This window comes from Hoplias malabaricus, chromosome 15 (assembly GCF_029633855.1).
Source record: "Hoplias malabaricus isolate fHopMal1 chromosome 15, fHopMal1.hap1, whole genome shotgun sequence".
Taxonomy (NCBI): domain Eukaryota; kingdom Metazoa; phylum Chordata; class Actinopteri; order Characiformes; family Erythrinidae; genus Hoplias; species Hoplias malabaricus.
The window spans coordinates 28,167,263-28,180,932 of NC_089814.1; the positions used below are offsets into that span (position 1 = coordinate 28,167,263).

General features: G+C 38.3%; 2 protein-coding genes across 3 annotated transcripts; one reads left to right on the top strand and one right to left on the bottom strand.

Annotated features, from left to right (window-relative positions):
* Positions 1-3,205: 3,205 nt before the first annotated feature.
* LOC136668061 (uncharacterized protein F54H12.2-like) lies at positions 3,206-4,363 on the top strand. The gene has a single exon (XM_066645306.1). It carries the CDS (start codon positions 3,206-3,208, stop codon positions 4,361-4,363), a length of 1,158 nt encoding a protein of 385 aa, XP_066501403.1.
* Positions 4,364-5,134: 771 nt separating this feature from the next.
* Positions 5,135-13,328, bottom strand: LOC136667975 (uncharacterized). Of its 2 annotated transcripts, XM_066645166.1 has the most exons (4): positions 12,205-13,328; positions 12,088-12,123; positions 11,700-12,001; positions 5,135-11,609 (listed from the first exon to the last, which is right to left on the bottom strand). In XM_066645166.1, the coding sequence occupies exon 4, from the start codon at positions 10,494-10,496 to the stop codon at positions 7,512-7,514; it is 2,985 nt and encodes a 994-aa protein (XP_066501263.1). In that variant the 5' UTR covers positions 10,497-11,609; positions 11,700-12,001; positions 12,088-12,123; positions 12,205-13,328; the 3' UTR covers positions 5,135-7,511. The 2 variants fall into 2 exon arrangements, with proteins under 2 accessions (XP_066501263.1, XP_066501264.1); XM_066645167.1 differs by having other exon boundaries at positions 12,088-13,328.
* Positions 13,329-13,670: the final 342 nt, after the last annotated feature.

The window sequence follows — 13,670 nt, forward strand, 5'->3', positions numbered from 1 at the left end:
CTCCTCATATTCTATTACTTCTAATGCTGTGTTTATACGGTCATTATAAAAAAAATTCCACATCTAAATATCTTAATCTTCAAGATATTTATAATTATGTTATATTGTGTCTTTAGTGAGCCTGTTAGATTTTTGAGACTCATTGAAAATAAAGAGAAAATATCCATTGAATTTAGAAAAATGTGCAATTTCTCTATATTCTATCATGTCACATGCTATATTCACAGGGCCATTATGAAAAAAACTCCACAGTAAAATTTCTTAATCTTGAGGATGTTTATAGTCTGTAATATTGTGTCTTCAATGAGCCTTTTACATTTTTGAGACACTTTGGAAATAAAGAGAAAATATCCAGTGAATTTAGGCAAATGCGCAATTCCTCCATATATTCTATCACCTCTAATGCTGTGTTTATACACTCATTATGAAAAAACTTCCACATCAAAATATCTTCATCTTCAGGGATTCTGACGAATCAACCCTTGTGACTATTAGTAAATTACTGTCTCTCATGCCTAAGAGTGAAAATGTGGTAAAAATTGGTTATGTGCTTTGTCTATGTACATATATAATAGACATTTGTGTGATAAAACTTTCAACAAAGCAACCAACTGATGTTTGTAAAGTGATTGAAACATTTGTTGAATATCTAGTTGAGAAAAATGTAGATGTGTGTGCAAACTTTTTAGATTTCACCGATGCATTGTGAATAAAACAGTCAAACAAACAAAGCTGTGGGTCATTATTTTCAACAATGTCATCTATCGACACATCAAATCTTATGAGAACGGTATATTACACGCCGTCTAATTCTGGTTCATTAGGCGGTAAAAATCGTTTGAAACGGGGTGTTTTAGAGAATACAGGATTGTGTCTGTCTGATCAACAGTTTTCAGACTGGTTATCTGGAGAGGATGCATACACACTCCACAAACCCATACGACATAATTACAAAAGAAACCGGGTTATAGTATATGGCATTGACGCTCAATTCCAAGCTGATCTTGTTGATATGAGTGCGTATTCTAGGGAAAATGACGGATATAAATATATGTTGACATGTATTGACGTGTTCAGCAAATATGCGTGGGCTCGACTGTTAAAAAATAAGTCTGGTATAGAAGTCTCAAAGGCATTTGCGAACATATTAGAAGAAGGCAGAGTTCCTCAAAAGTTACAGACTGACAGGGGTAAAGAGTTTTTCAACAAACATTTTCAAAATTTAGTATCAAAAAACAAAATCACACATTTTGCTACAGGTAGTGAGCTAAAAGCCAGCGTCATAGAGCGGTTTAATAGAACGCTAAAAAGTCGTATGTGGCGTTATCTAACAGCTGTAAACTCCAAAAGGTACATTGATGTTTTACAAGATATTATGAGCGGTTACAATAATAGTTACCACCGTAGTATCACACCGCGACCCTGAAATGGAGAAGCGGAGAAGAGAATGATGATGATGATGACCGTAGTATCAAAACCAAGCCAGCTGATGTGACGAAAGAAAACGAATCTAGCGTGTTTAAAACGCTGTATGGTGTGAGAAACAAATTAGACAAGAAAACCATATTTAAGTACAAGACTGGTGACGTTGTGCGTATTTCTAAAGTCAGGGGTCCGTTTACAAAGGGGTATGAGGAGAACTATACACAGGAGTTTTTCACTATATCAGACTGTATCCGACGACAACCACCCATTTATAAATTGAAAGATTATGACGGTGACATTATACACGGCCGTTTCTATGAAGAAGAGTTGCAAAAAATACGCATGTCTACAGAAAAAGCATTCAAAGTTGAAAAAATTTTGGATAAAAAAAAACAGGGTAAAAAAACAATGGTTTTAGTGAAATGGTTAGGTTGGCCGTCAAAATTTAACAGCTGGGTTCCTGAAAATGATGTTGTGGACATACAAAGGCCTTAAAAGGTGTTGTACTTTGTGAACTAGTTCATTTACATCAAAGGACAAATATGGGGGACAATGGTTTTTGCGTCACACTGCCGAGCAATTCGTCTATGTCGGTATACCCCGATAATCAAATTTCTAATTATAGAACAAAACTAGCGAAACCAATCGATCTAAAAGGTGACTGGGAAGTAGGGGTGATAGAGTTTCAATACCCACGAACGTGGACAACCTTTTGTGAGCTAGATGCCACATTTAGCGTAATTGATAAAAAAATCGGGCAAAACAACATAAATAACTCTACCTACAGGGTATTATAACCATATACCGGCATTAGTTGCTGAGATTAATATCCATCTAGCAGACCATTCAATAGGTCTTGTTTATGACCAAATAAGTCACAGGTTATTTATTAAGACGTTATCTGATATCGGTTTGATATTTAATGGTAAACTAGCCATCATCTTGGGTTTTAAACCGGGTGTGATACTAGAGTGAGTAGTTAAAACAAATGACCCGGATGTCGTACAGAAAGAGTACGCGCCACACCCTGTCGACATCTATGGTGGTTTCTACTCAATGTTTGTTTACACAGACATTGTTGATTACCAATTAATTGGTGACAGTTTTGTACCTCTGTTAAGATGTGTACATATATCAGGGAACAACCATGATATTGTCACAGTTAGATACAGTAAGCCACACTACGTGTCGACAACAAAATCACAGATAAACGATATCGCTATAGAAGTGAAAACCGATCAGAACCAGCACGTACATTTTTCTTATGGGAAAGTGGTTGTAAAGCTACACTTTAGACCTGTAAAACAAGGAATTAGGTTTTGAAAATGGAATCTTTCAACAGACTGGCCATGGATCCTGAACGTTACGTTTCTTACTATCAAAGTCAGGCCGGAGGCCACATACCCGGCTATACAGGTAGCCCAACAATGTATGGTGCGGGATTTGGTGGGATTTTTAGAAATTTATTCAGAATGGCTATACCGTTATTCAAGAAGGGTTTTAATATAGCCAAACCACATCTAAAAACAGCTGCTAAAAACATTGTAAGCGATGTTGTCAGTAACGGTCTGACGCGTATGATGGCACACAATCAAGATGGGTCGGGTATGTTGGTGATGGCTGTGAAATCTGTGAAACGACCCCCTGGTAAGAGGCGTGGCCGTCCTGCTAAGAAAACCAAGCTTGAGATGAAAAAGCACATAGTGTCAAAAAGAAAGAGTAAGGGGAAGCAGACAACAACCTCGACCTGTAGGAAACCTGTTAAAACCATTTTCTGATCATGGCTCTACTTCATCGCATGTCTGAGGAGTGTATTAAATCAGAACTGGACTTGTTTACAGTACCTTTAACACAAACCGCTATTGAGAAAAACACTTATGTCGAAATTCCGCCGCTGTCAGCAATATCCGACACTGCCCCACTGGAGTTTTTCATAGCCGGCCATGGTGAAGATTTTATGGATCTAAATAACACACTATTATACCTTCGTCTTAAAATCACAAAACCTGACGGAAGCGACATTGAGGACGGAGCCGCTGTGGGGTTGATAAACTATCCTGGAGCTACAATATTTTCACAGGTCGACGTGTCCCTAGGAGACAGGCTGGTATCACAGAGTTCAAGTACCTACCCATACCGTAGCATGATAGAATGTCTCGCCAACTATGGTCGGGACACCCTGGAAACTGTCTTCTCTGCAGGCCTCTTTTATCTGGACACTGCAGGGCATATGGATGAAACAAACCCCGCAAGGAACAATCGCGGTTTGGCAAAGAGGGCCGCATTTACAAACGCTAGTAATGTGGTAGAACTGCTGACCCCGATTCATAGCGACATATTTTTTCAGGAGAAATTGATGCTTAACGGTGTTGATATAAAAATTCGCATGACACGTAATAAGGATGATTTCTGTCTAATGCGGCATGACGTGTTAGCATACAAAGTGAATATTCTCTCTGCATTGTTATTTGTCAAAAAAGTATCTGTGTCACCAGCTGTAAGGTTGGGTCATGCCCAGACATTGTTGTCAACAATGGCTAAATACCCCATTGACAGAGTGTGTCTAAAAAATTTTTCCATACCTGCTGGAACACGTGTTTCTAACCAAGAAAATTTGTTCTTGGGGACTCTACCTAAGTCTATGATAATAGCCATGGTTGATAATGATGCATTCACAGGCGCCTATAATAAAATCCCCTTCGCGTTTAAACATTACAACTTGGAGTTTCTTGCGGTCTATTTAGATGGCCAACAATTTCCAGCCAAACCACACCAACCCGATTTCCACACTGGTTCCGCCGTGCGCGAATTCTTCCAGTTAGCGCTTGCATCTGGAAGACATCTGAAAAACCAGGCATTGCCAATTGATAGGCAGGATTTCCTACAGGGCTTCACTCTGTATGCTTTTAACCTCACACCTGATGAAGAATGCGGTTAACACGTGTCTTTGGTCAAATCAGGTAATATTAGACTGGAGGTCCGTTTCAGACAGCCGCTCCCGCATACTGTAAATTTGGTTGTGTATGCTGTTTTTGACAGCATCATTGAAATCTCTAACCGAAGACAAGTTTTAGTGGATTATTACTAATGAATACGTTGGAGCTGTCTGCTGTAATGGACAAAGTGGCTGTTAACACACATTTTCTCGGTGTGTTAGCATGTGACCAATTACCAACAAATGGTATATGGAAATTACCTGTGACGGCTATTGTCAATACACACTCATCTGATCTTCCTGGCGAACATTGGCTTGCTATCTACATAAGTGAAGACCGTGTCGGGTGTTTTTTTGACAGTTTTGGAAATGCACCTACCTATGACAAGTTCCCTAAAATTATTAGTGATTTCCTTAAAACAACATGCACGACTTTGAGGTATTCTACCAGACAAGTTCAAGATTTTACATCAACTACATGCGGTCAACATTGTGTGTTTTTTCTATACCACATGGTTAGACTGTGTAATTATGAAGAAGTGATGTCAAAATATGGTTTTAATTTAACTAAAAATGACAATATGGTTTCAGCCTTTGTGAAACATTTGTATCCGTGTGTTTGTAAGAACAGGTCGTTTATTTGTATACAACATGTTCAAAAAGGAGAGATGTTTATTGTATAACCCTGTGTAGTGTAAAGCTGACGAATAAAAACACTGATTTTCAAAAAGATTTTCAACTCTGGTTCGTTTATTTACAAATATACATGTAACAATAATAAAACAACAAATGACAGTTTTTCAAACAATGTAAAAAAATATTCAAAACAATCAAGTAAACAACACAATCACACACACATCAGATAAAATATATAACAATTAGAAGTTTAACCAAACACTTCTGTCTAAAACGGGGGAGTGAAATCTGGGGTGTTCAACACTCTTAACAGGCGATTGCAAAGTGTCTTTCACTGGTGTAGCATAATTAGCAGACTTTTTATTTTTTAACAAATTAATTTTTTGTCTGACAAACTTATTTGGTATGGTAGAAAGAGGGATGTTTAAAACAGCAAAAGCCTCTAGAAACTCGCTCCACTCCTGAGGTCTACGATCATCGCTAACACGGTGTGCGGCGGTGATGCTTTTCACCAAGTCCAGAATATGTGACCCTGGGATCGTACGTCCATTTAAGACAAATTCTCCTAATTCATTCCAGGAAGACACATCTTTTGATTTAGACATTGTATCTAAAACATACTGAACATTCTGTCTGCTTCGCGAAGATACATTTCTAAGAACATCATCGGTTATGGAATGTTTGTTACCAGTCTGATCGACAACATTTATTTCCTTATTAACAGTATCTGCATGCAGCAATGAAAATGTTAAAGTATTGGTCTCCATATCACCATGTTTAGCGATGGTTAAATATCTCTGTAACACGGATGTATAAAGTTTGGCCTTCTCGTGGGGGTCGAGATCCCTCCTGGCCAAAATATCTCTGATCGACACGTCCAAATCATTTTCTACAATTTGTCGGACAGCGCCCCGACTGTTATCACTCTTTAACTTATCCAACTGGTGCTGAGGTACCAAAAATAATTTTTCAGCATACTCCATGTCTTCAGTTTATCTCCCCGCTATCAAGCTTGCTATAAATGGTAAAGCAACGCTTAACAATGGTAAAAGAAAGCCGCCTTTCTGATTAATTATTTTCTTTTTCCGTGAAACACCGACCTTTTTATCAGCGATAAATTTAATTTCAGACTTCTTCTTCTTTAACTCACAATATTGTGTTGATGTGAGAGGTACAGTGCCATTAAGAACATTAAGGGCAACCTCACACAGAGTTAAGATAAGTTCATTAGACGCCGTTTGTAAAATAACACGTCTCTGTGCTGGTGTGGCTTTAAATAAAAGTTTAAGAAGTGGCAGGTTTCTATATAGTCTGTCCGACATTCTGATCTATCTGCGTATTTTTGGAATGTAAACAACAGGCGTGTTTGAAAGCAGATCTGTTCGGAGACGAAAGTTTTCAGGAGTCTTAGCTTTATAATCAATTAAAAGGTGACCGAACGGCTTGCTAACTGCGTTTTGAAAACATTCCATGAAAAATTTGGTGTTGCCGGGGTACATCTGTCTACCTAATACACAAACCTGATTGTTGTCTCTTGGATTTTTAAATAATATGAGATAGTTTGTGTTCAAACTAATTGTCCTACTAGACTTTCCTTGAAAAAACAAATTTTGCATTAAGTAAATGGCGCTTAAATTTCTGTGATGTACATACTGTGTAAACACCTTTTCCACTTTGGCATTATTGCTGGCATCTTTCATAACATCATCAATTATTAACAAATTATTTCTGTTAAGCGGTAAAAGTGTGTCGTCACATAGCGACATTGGTATCCCTTGAACAAAAATAATATTTCTTATCTTTAACATTTCATCATAAAGGGGTTGCCAGCAGTCATAAATGTATACTATATTTTCTATTTTATTTGAAATCAACTCATCAGAACGCTCAATCAACTGTTTTACAAAAAAAGTTTTTCCGGAATTTGATGGTCCGCTTATTACACACGAAAATGGGTGTTGTAATCTAAAATCAAACCCGTCAACATCTATCACACCTCGACCGTCTTTAGTACCCATAAGGAAGTGTTGAAAAATCAGGCAACAGGACACGTTTGTTGTACACAACTTTAAACCGCTTCACTACTGATTTGTTTTTCAGCGTGAGGTTCCTTTTATTTCTCACAATGCCGTCAGCGCGAACAAGTATGTGTCGGCTAGTATCGCGATTCGTCACATAATTATCAACAAGGTCAATAAGTGTGTCGAGTCTAATAACTTTTGAGTTTTCAGAATTTAGCGTAATGCCCTTTGCTTTCATGTATGTTTTACCGCCAGCTGTAAGATAACTGTACGTCTTAGGACCTCCCGAGCAGAACTCTGTAATGTAATCACCACCACCAATCTCGTCTGTCAAATCGCCTAAATAAGGCCCCAGAGGGGGTTCCCAATCACCTTCACGAGAAACAAAAATAACACTGTCAGTGTCGCTATACAACAACCTGTCTCCCAATTTATCCATTAGATTATACAATTCTAAACGAGCGTGAGCTGTTGTAAATGCGCCAAGGAATACATTAATATACTGTTATGTTATACTGATATACTGTTGCCTTGACTAGACCATAGTAATCCTCAAGAGGTTGAAAGTCTTTGAAAAATATTTGGGGGTGCCCTACCGGGTATTTCTTCCGGGCCTGGCAGAATGGGTACAAGCTTGTGAAGTCCAAATATCTAATCTTCTCACCCTCCTTTGCTTTGTAATACAAATTATACGCATTTGTTCGACCACCAAAAAGTGCGTCTCTTGGTTTGAGCCTTTCAGGAGCTGTGTAATTAGAAATGAACGTGGCAACATCCAAATCATCCCTCTTAGCAGATGCCCACTGACATTCCCACATCACTTCAACTTCTAGACCATATGCACGAACAAGCGTCTCCACCTTGGTATCAAACCGCATTCGCAAATCTCCATACAAGACCTTTGACATAGGATGGCACTGGTTCGGGTTGTAACGACATTCATGACCATGATGCATGCAACCATTAAATTCTAAAGCTTTTCGCACACCATCTTTTTCATAATAACCATCCACATAATATGCGCCAAACTTCATTTCCCCGTGCGTTAAAGCGTGGTGCACATCAACATCTCTTACATGCTTAACATACTCAAGCCATTCAATAGAGACGTTAGAGAATGTCTTGTGCTGGTTAATGTATGCGTTGTTGTGTGTCAGCGCCAGCGTGTCTTTTGGTAGAAAATGTGTTTTGTATACTGCCATACAACATGATGCTAATGTCGTATAATTAAACGGGTCTAGCTTTGTGCACTGAATGAATTCTTCGCGATACTTGATACATGCTTCGCGCAGTAAAACAACGTCGTTCCTGCCGTAAACATACAACTCCTTTTGGAAGTCAAAAACACCGTTTGAGACTGTGTCGTACCATTCGTCAAACTCTTTTTTGTCTTTGTCGTTCATAGTGTCATAACCATAAAAACCCTTTTCAGGGTATGGCCCCACATAGTTCTCATTTTGTTTTAAATTGAATTTGTGTGGGAAATGTCCTTTCTCGGAGCATGTTAGATTTAAGGCTGATGTTGTTTTAGCCAAACGCATTGGAATGAATGAATATGAGTCTATGTAACGTTGTTTGTATGTTTCATCATACATGGAGATCAGTCTACACCCCATCATGGTGATTTTGACAGCGACACCCACACTAGAAAAATATTTCAATAATAGAAAATTGTCAAAACCGGCCGCATTGTGTGCTAACCATGTGTACCCTTGATATTTGAGCTGTCTAAACTTTCTCATAAGTCTTTCTATGCAGTCAGACCCTTCTGCAGTGAATTCTGTACCATCATATGTAATAGCGCAGACAAAATTAGCTTCATGCTTTCCATTTTCAAAGCGTGTCTCAAAGTCGAAAAAGATGTAGGAATTACTGGGTTCTTTTATTTTGATCGGCTGTATGTAACATTCATGTGTGGTGTCCGATATTAAATCTTCACCACAATGAACACAACGACCCGACACACACTTGTGGGGTTTTGGTTTTATTAAACTTACGTGATAACGATGGCCACATTTTTTGCAATACTTCGTTAGATTGCATGAGGATGCTATCACCCCTGTAATAGACTGTTGTTTTTGTTTCTTATGCTGCTCATAGCAATAGACAGACTTGCAGTAACGCGAACAGTCATCACAATATTTCACACGCCTGGGGTGTTTGTGACACATCGCATCTTGACACACATCGCAACTATATTTACAGCTATGATCTCTGGCATTAGTGTAGCCCGTATAACAAAACGTGCAAACATGCGGCACCCCCATGAACGCTTTCAAATTTTTTACCAAATAATAATGACCGTCATGGAGGTACAGAAACGCAGTCTTGGTATGTGGTTTGTCTTTGGTTTGGTACTTTTCTAATTTACCCGAACGACTCTTGTGAAACACAACTATTTTAATACCATACTTATATTCAAAACGACCAATATCATTAAAACCTACTCTATGGTCACGTGTGTAGCCAATGTTTATCTGTATCTGTTCGGCTATAGGTTCTAATGTGTTATGTGGTACATGCGGATTCAGAAAAAGAGCAATGCAGATTGCAAAACACAGATTGTTTGAGATGTTTGTTGGGCAGAAAAGATTCAGTCTGTTCCTTTTGATCACCTGATGGTGTGCTAGGTCACGCACCTTACGACGAACACCACCATTTTTACCCACGACTATCGAGACAGTCAGAGCCAAACTCTCATCCGTTTTAATACTGTTGTTGCTCTGCATAACCCTTTCAATAGCGTCTGAAAATCTGTCTACACTGTAACCGTCCCTTGAAGACAACACCGTGTTTACATCAGATGTTAAACTACTACCTCTTAGGGTGATGTCGATAACACCGCCATCACCAGCCAAGACCCTGGAGAATGACACAATTTCTGACAACACATCGTGTATATAGGACGTGTATGAAGCTATGTCTGTGGATGGCGCGTCATGTAAATTCAGCATCCGGTGAAGCACAACGCTGTTAAACCGATTCCTAGACACTATGGTATAATCGTCTACAACACCACCATTTCTCACCAATTCTGCTATATGACGGTCAGATAAACCAAAGTTAGGAGCTGTTGGGTCAAATGCTGAATGTCCAGGTGTTGTCACACCGCTACCTGTTTGTTCATTGTTTATGTGTTGTGTATTATTTTGAATATCATTTTCTAGGTCTGCTATAGCCATGTCACATTCTTCGATAAGACAGTGTAGTTTTTCACTTTGAGACAACCGCCCCCAAGCATCATATGTTGCGTCATCACATGCAAAATCTGTTGATTGTTCGCCACTACTATCATATCTACAACGCTTAACCGGTTGTGTATGTGATGCTTGTCTTGTGTTTGTTAACCATTCATCCGGTGTAGTTTGTAATAATCCATGTGCGTTACTACTGTTATCGCTGTCTTGTATGTCTACGTCTTGTTGATTTTTACTAAACGATTCAATAGCCATATCACATTCGTCCATAAGACAAAGCATTTTTTCACGCGGAGACAACTGTTTCCACGCTTCATATATTGGGTCATCACATGCAAAATCTGTCGATTGGCTGTAGCTATTGTTATTATTACAAAGATTTTTCGGATGTGTTTGTGATGTTTGACTAGTGTTTGTCAACCATTCGTCCAGTGTAGTTTGTAATTAGCCATATGTGTTACTGTTATTGCTGTCTTGTATGTCTACGTCTTGCTGGTTATTACTAAGCGATTCAATACCTATATCATATTCGTCCATAAGACAAAGCATTTTTTCACTCGGAGACAACTGTTTCCACGCTTCATATATTGGGTCATCACATGCAAAATCTGTAGATGCCATGACTGTTTAGACCTATTTGGTTTTCGATACACAAATTGTTGGTTTTTAAATGTCAATGGTTTAAAATATTGCTATTACTTTTGAATGTACGTTAATGATTTGATTTATTTAACACATACTTGAAAAATAAACCACAGTAAATTATCAACACAATAATAATAATAATAACAATTATAATATTAACTATTATTATCTACAAGAAAAGATGGCCCTGCAACAGGGATCCGTGTTGATTTTTTTAACTGCAAAAGTCTGTTTAATTTATACAATAATTCTAACGCTGTTTTACTGTGCTCAACCTGTTTCTTACACAAACCATGAATATCCTTAACTAAATTGGTATTAGCTGTTTGTTCTTTACACAAGGCTTCAATACGTTCAACCTGTTTCTGAATAATATTGTCAAGCCTGCGGTTTAAAGCAGCCTGCCTACGCTGTTCAATAGAGATTTTAGCGATCTCCTGTGACATCTGTCTCATCAACGTTATAAGCTCAATAGGGTTGTTAGTGCAATTACAACCCCCACCTGGTTTTGTTGTTGTTGTTGTTGTTGTTCGTGATCTTGATTGGATTTTATTTCATCCGTAACAGAGTCCCCAGGTTCGATCAGAGCATCATTTAACACATCATTCGGCACAACAGCAGCACCGTTGTCCTCCTTTACTGTAAAGCTGTTATCATTCCATGTTTTAATTAACTCATCAGACCATCCAGCGGCGCGCAGACCAGGATCAACACAGTCCTCATACACCGACAGATCGAAAATGTCCAAATCTATGAACAGATCAAATAATGAAACACTCGTTAACACACAAACCTCATGTTATAAATAATACAAATAATATTTAATTGTGTTTTTATTACCTTTGTTTTGTGGATATCGTCCAATCTAAGACGTTTACCACTACTTGAGCGCGATGTTTGAGCACCACCAGATCCAAAACTACCACGTTTTCCTTGTGGAACAGGCACCCTGATGTCCCTTGGGATGCTTTGATTGGATCGGGTAGGACTGCTTGTTAAACACGGCGTAAATGTTTGCGGTGCTTGGTCGTTGCTGGCGTACGTAGCATCCAATGGTTCAACAGCGGCAGAGGTGCCGGGAACAACTTCAAACCCTGGCGGTGTTAAGAGATTTGTTTCTTCAACCAAACGTGTCAACCCTACTACAGAGAACATATAAATTACACACTATTGCGCCACACAATCAAAATATAACACCATGAGTTATAAGATGTATCAGACAACCTACCAAGAGGATTTAAATACCCCGTAGCATCCACAGTTTCTGAAGAAATGAAAAAATAATCTCATGAATAACAACTAAAATCAAAAAAGACACATAAAATAATAAAGAGCAGAGTCATACCTTCACAAAGTTGTGATAAACCTTCAATGCTCCTAATGGCACGGATGGTTTCTAACTCAGATGTACCTAGACAAGATAAACCCTGTTAAGTGGGTAAGAAAATATTATATCACCGAAATTCTGACAAAAAAATTAGGTAGAAATCTGTAGTTTAACACTTACCGAGAATGTAGGACTCCATTGCGACTTCCAAATAGTGTCGTATAGGCTTTGTCACAAACACAGGATTCAAGTTAACTATATATACATGGGGGCTGTGGGTGTGTCAGGGGTGTGGTATGGGTGTGAGGGGAAACCCATATAAGGGCATCCTGTACTGACCTGTCAGTCATAAGCCCGAGAATCAAACAGGTTAATTTTAACACCCTTAAAATATTTGCGAAGGCTGCTACCAAATGCTTTACCACGCCGTTTCTTCCTTGGCGCAAAAGCAACGTTGGTTTCAGAACTAATAGTTGGTGTAACTGTAGATTATCTTAAAAGAGACTGATTTACACACACTGTAGACATTTTAAAAAGCGTTTAGCCATAGAAATCCACCAGGGTCATTTTAAATACCACATGCAAGCACAACCCACCCCAACATGTTGGGGGGTGTGAGGGTGTCAGGGGGTGGGGTGTAGGTGTGAGGGGAAGCCCATATAAGGACATCCTGTACTGACCTGTCACCTGGGTCATAAATCAGGGGTCATAAATCAAGGGGTCATAAATCATTCACAGAGGTGTTTGACAGAAGGTGTAGGATATATACTACTAATGTCCAACACATTATGTTCTCCACATAATTCTATTATCTCTAATTCTATGTTTACCAGGTCAGTATAATAAAAATCCAAAGCAAAATTTCTTCATCTTCAGGATATTAATCGTCTGTTATACTGTGTCTTCAGTGAGCCTTTTAGATGTTTGAGACTCTTTGATAAAAAAGAGAAAATGTCCAATTACTTTAGGCACATGCATGATGTCTCCACATATTCTATCATGTCCACTGCTGTTATAGGGCAATTTAAAAAAATCCACATCAAAATATCTTCATATTCAGGGTATTAATATTCTGTTATATTGTGTCTTCAGTGAGCTTTTCTAATTATTGAGACACTTTGAAAGTAAAGTGATAGCATCCAGTGAATTTAGACAAATGCGCAATTTCTCCATATTTTATGTCAAATGCTATATTCACAGGGCCATTATGAAAAACATTCCTCAGTAAAATTTCTTCATCTTGAGGATGTTTATAGTCTGTAATATTGTGTCGTCAGTGAGCCTTTTAGATTTTTGTGACACTTTGAAAATAAAGGGAAAATATTCAGTGAATTTAGCCAAATGCGCAATTCCTCCTCATATTCTATCACTTCTAATGCTGTGTTTATACGGTCATTATAAAAAAAATTCCACATCTAAATATCTTAATCTTCAAGATATTTATAGTATGTTATATTGTGTCTTTAGTGAGCCTGTTAGATTTT

Coding starts and splice junctions, on each gene's coding strand:
- LOC136668061 (XM_066645306.1), top strand. CDS start 3,206: ATGGCTCTACTTCATCGCATGTCTGAGGAGTGTATTAAATCAGAACTG.
- LOC136667975 (XM_066645166.1), bottom strand. CDS start 10,496: ATGCTTTGTCTTATGGACGAATGTGATATGGCTATTGAATCGTTTAGT.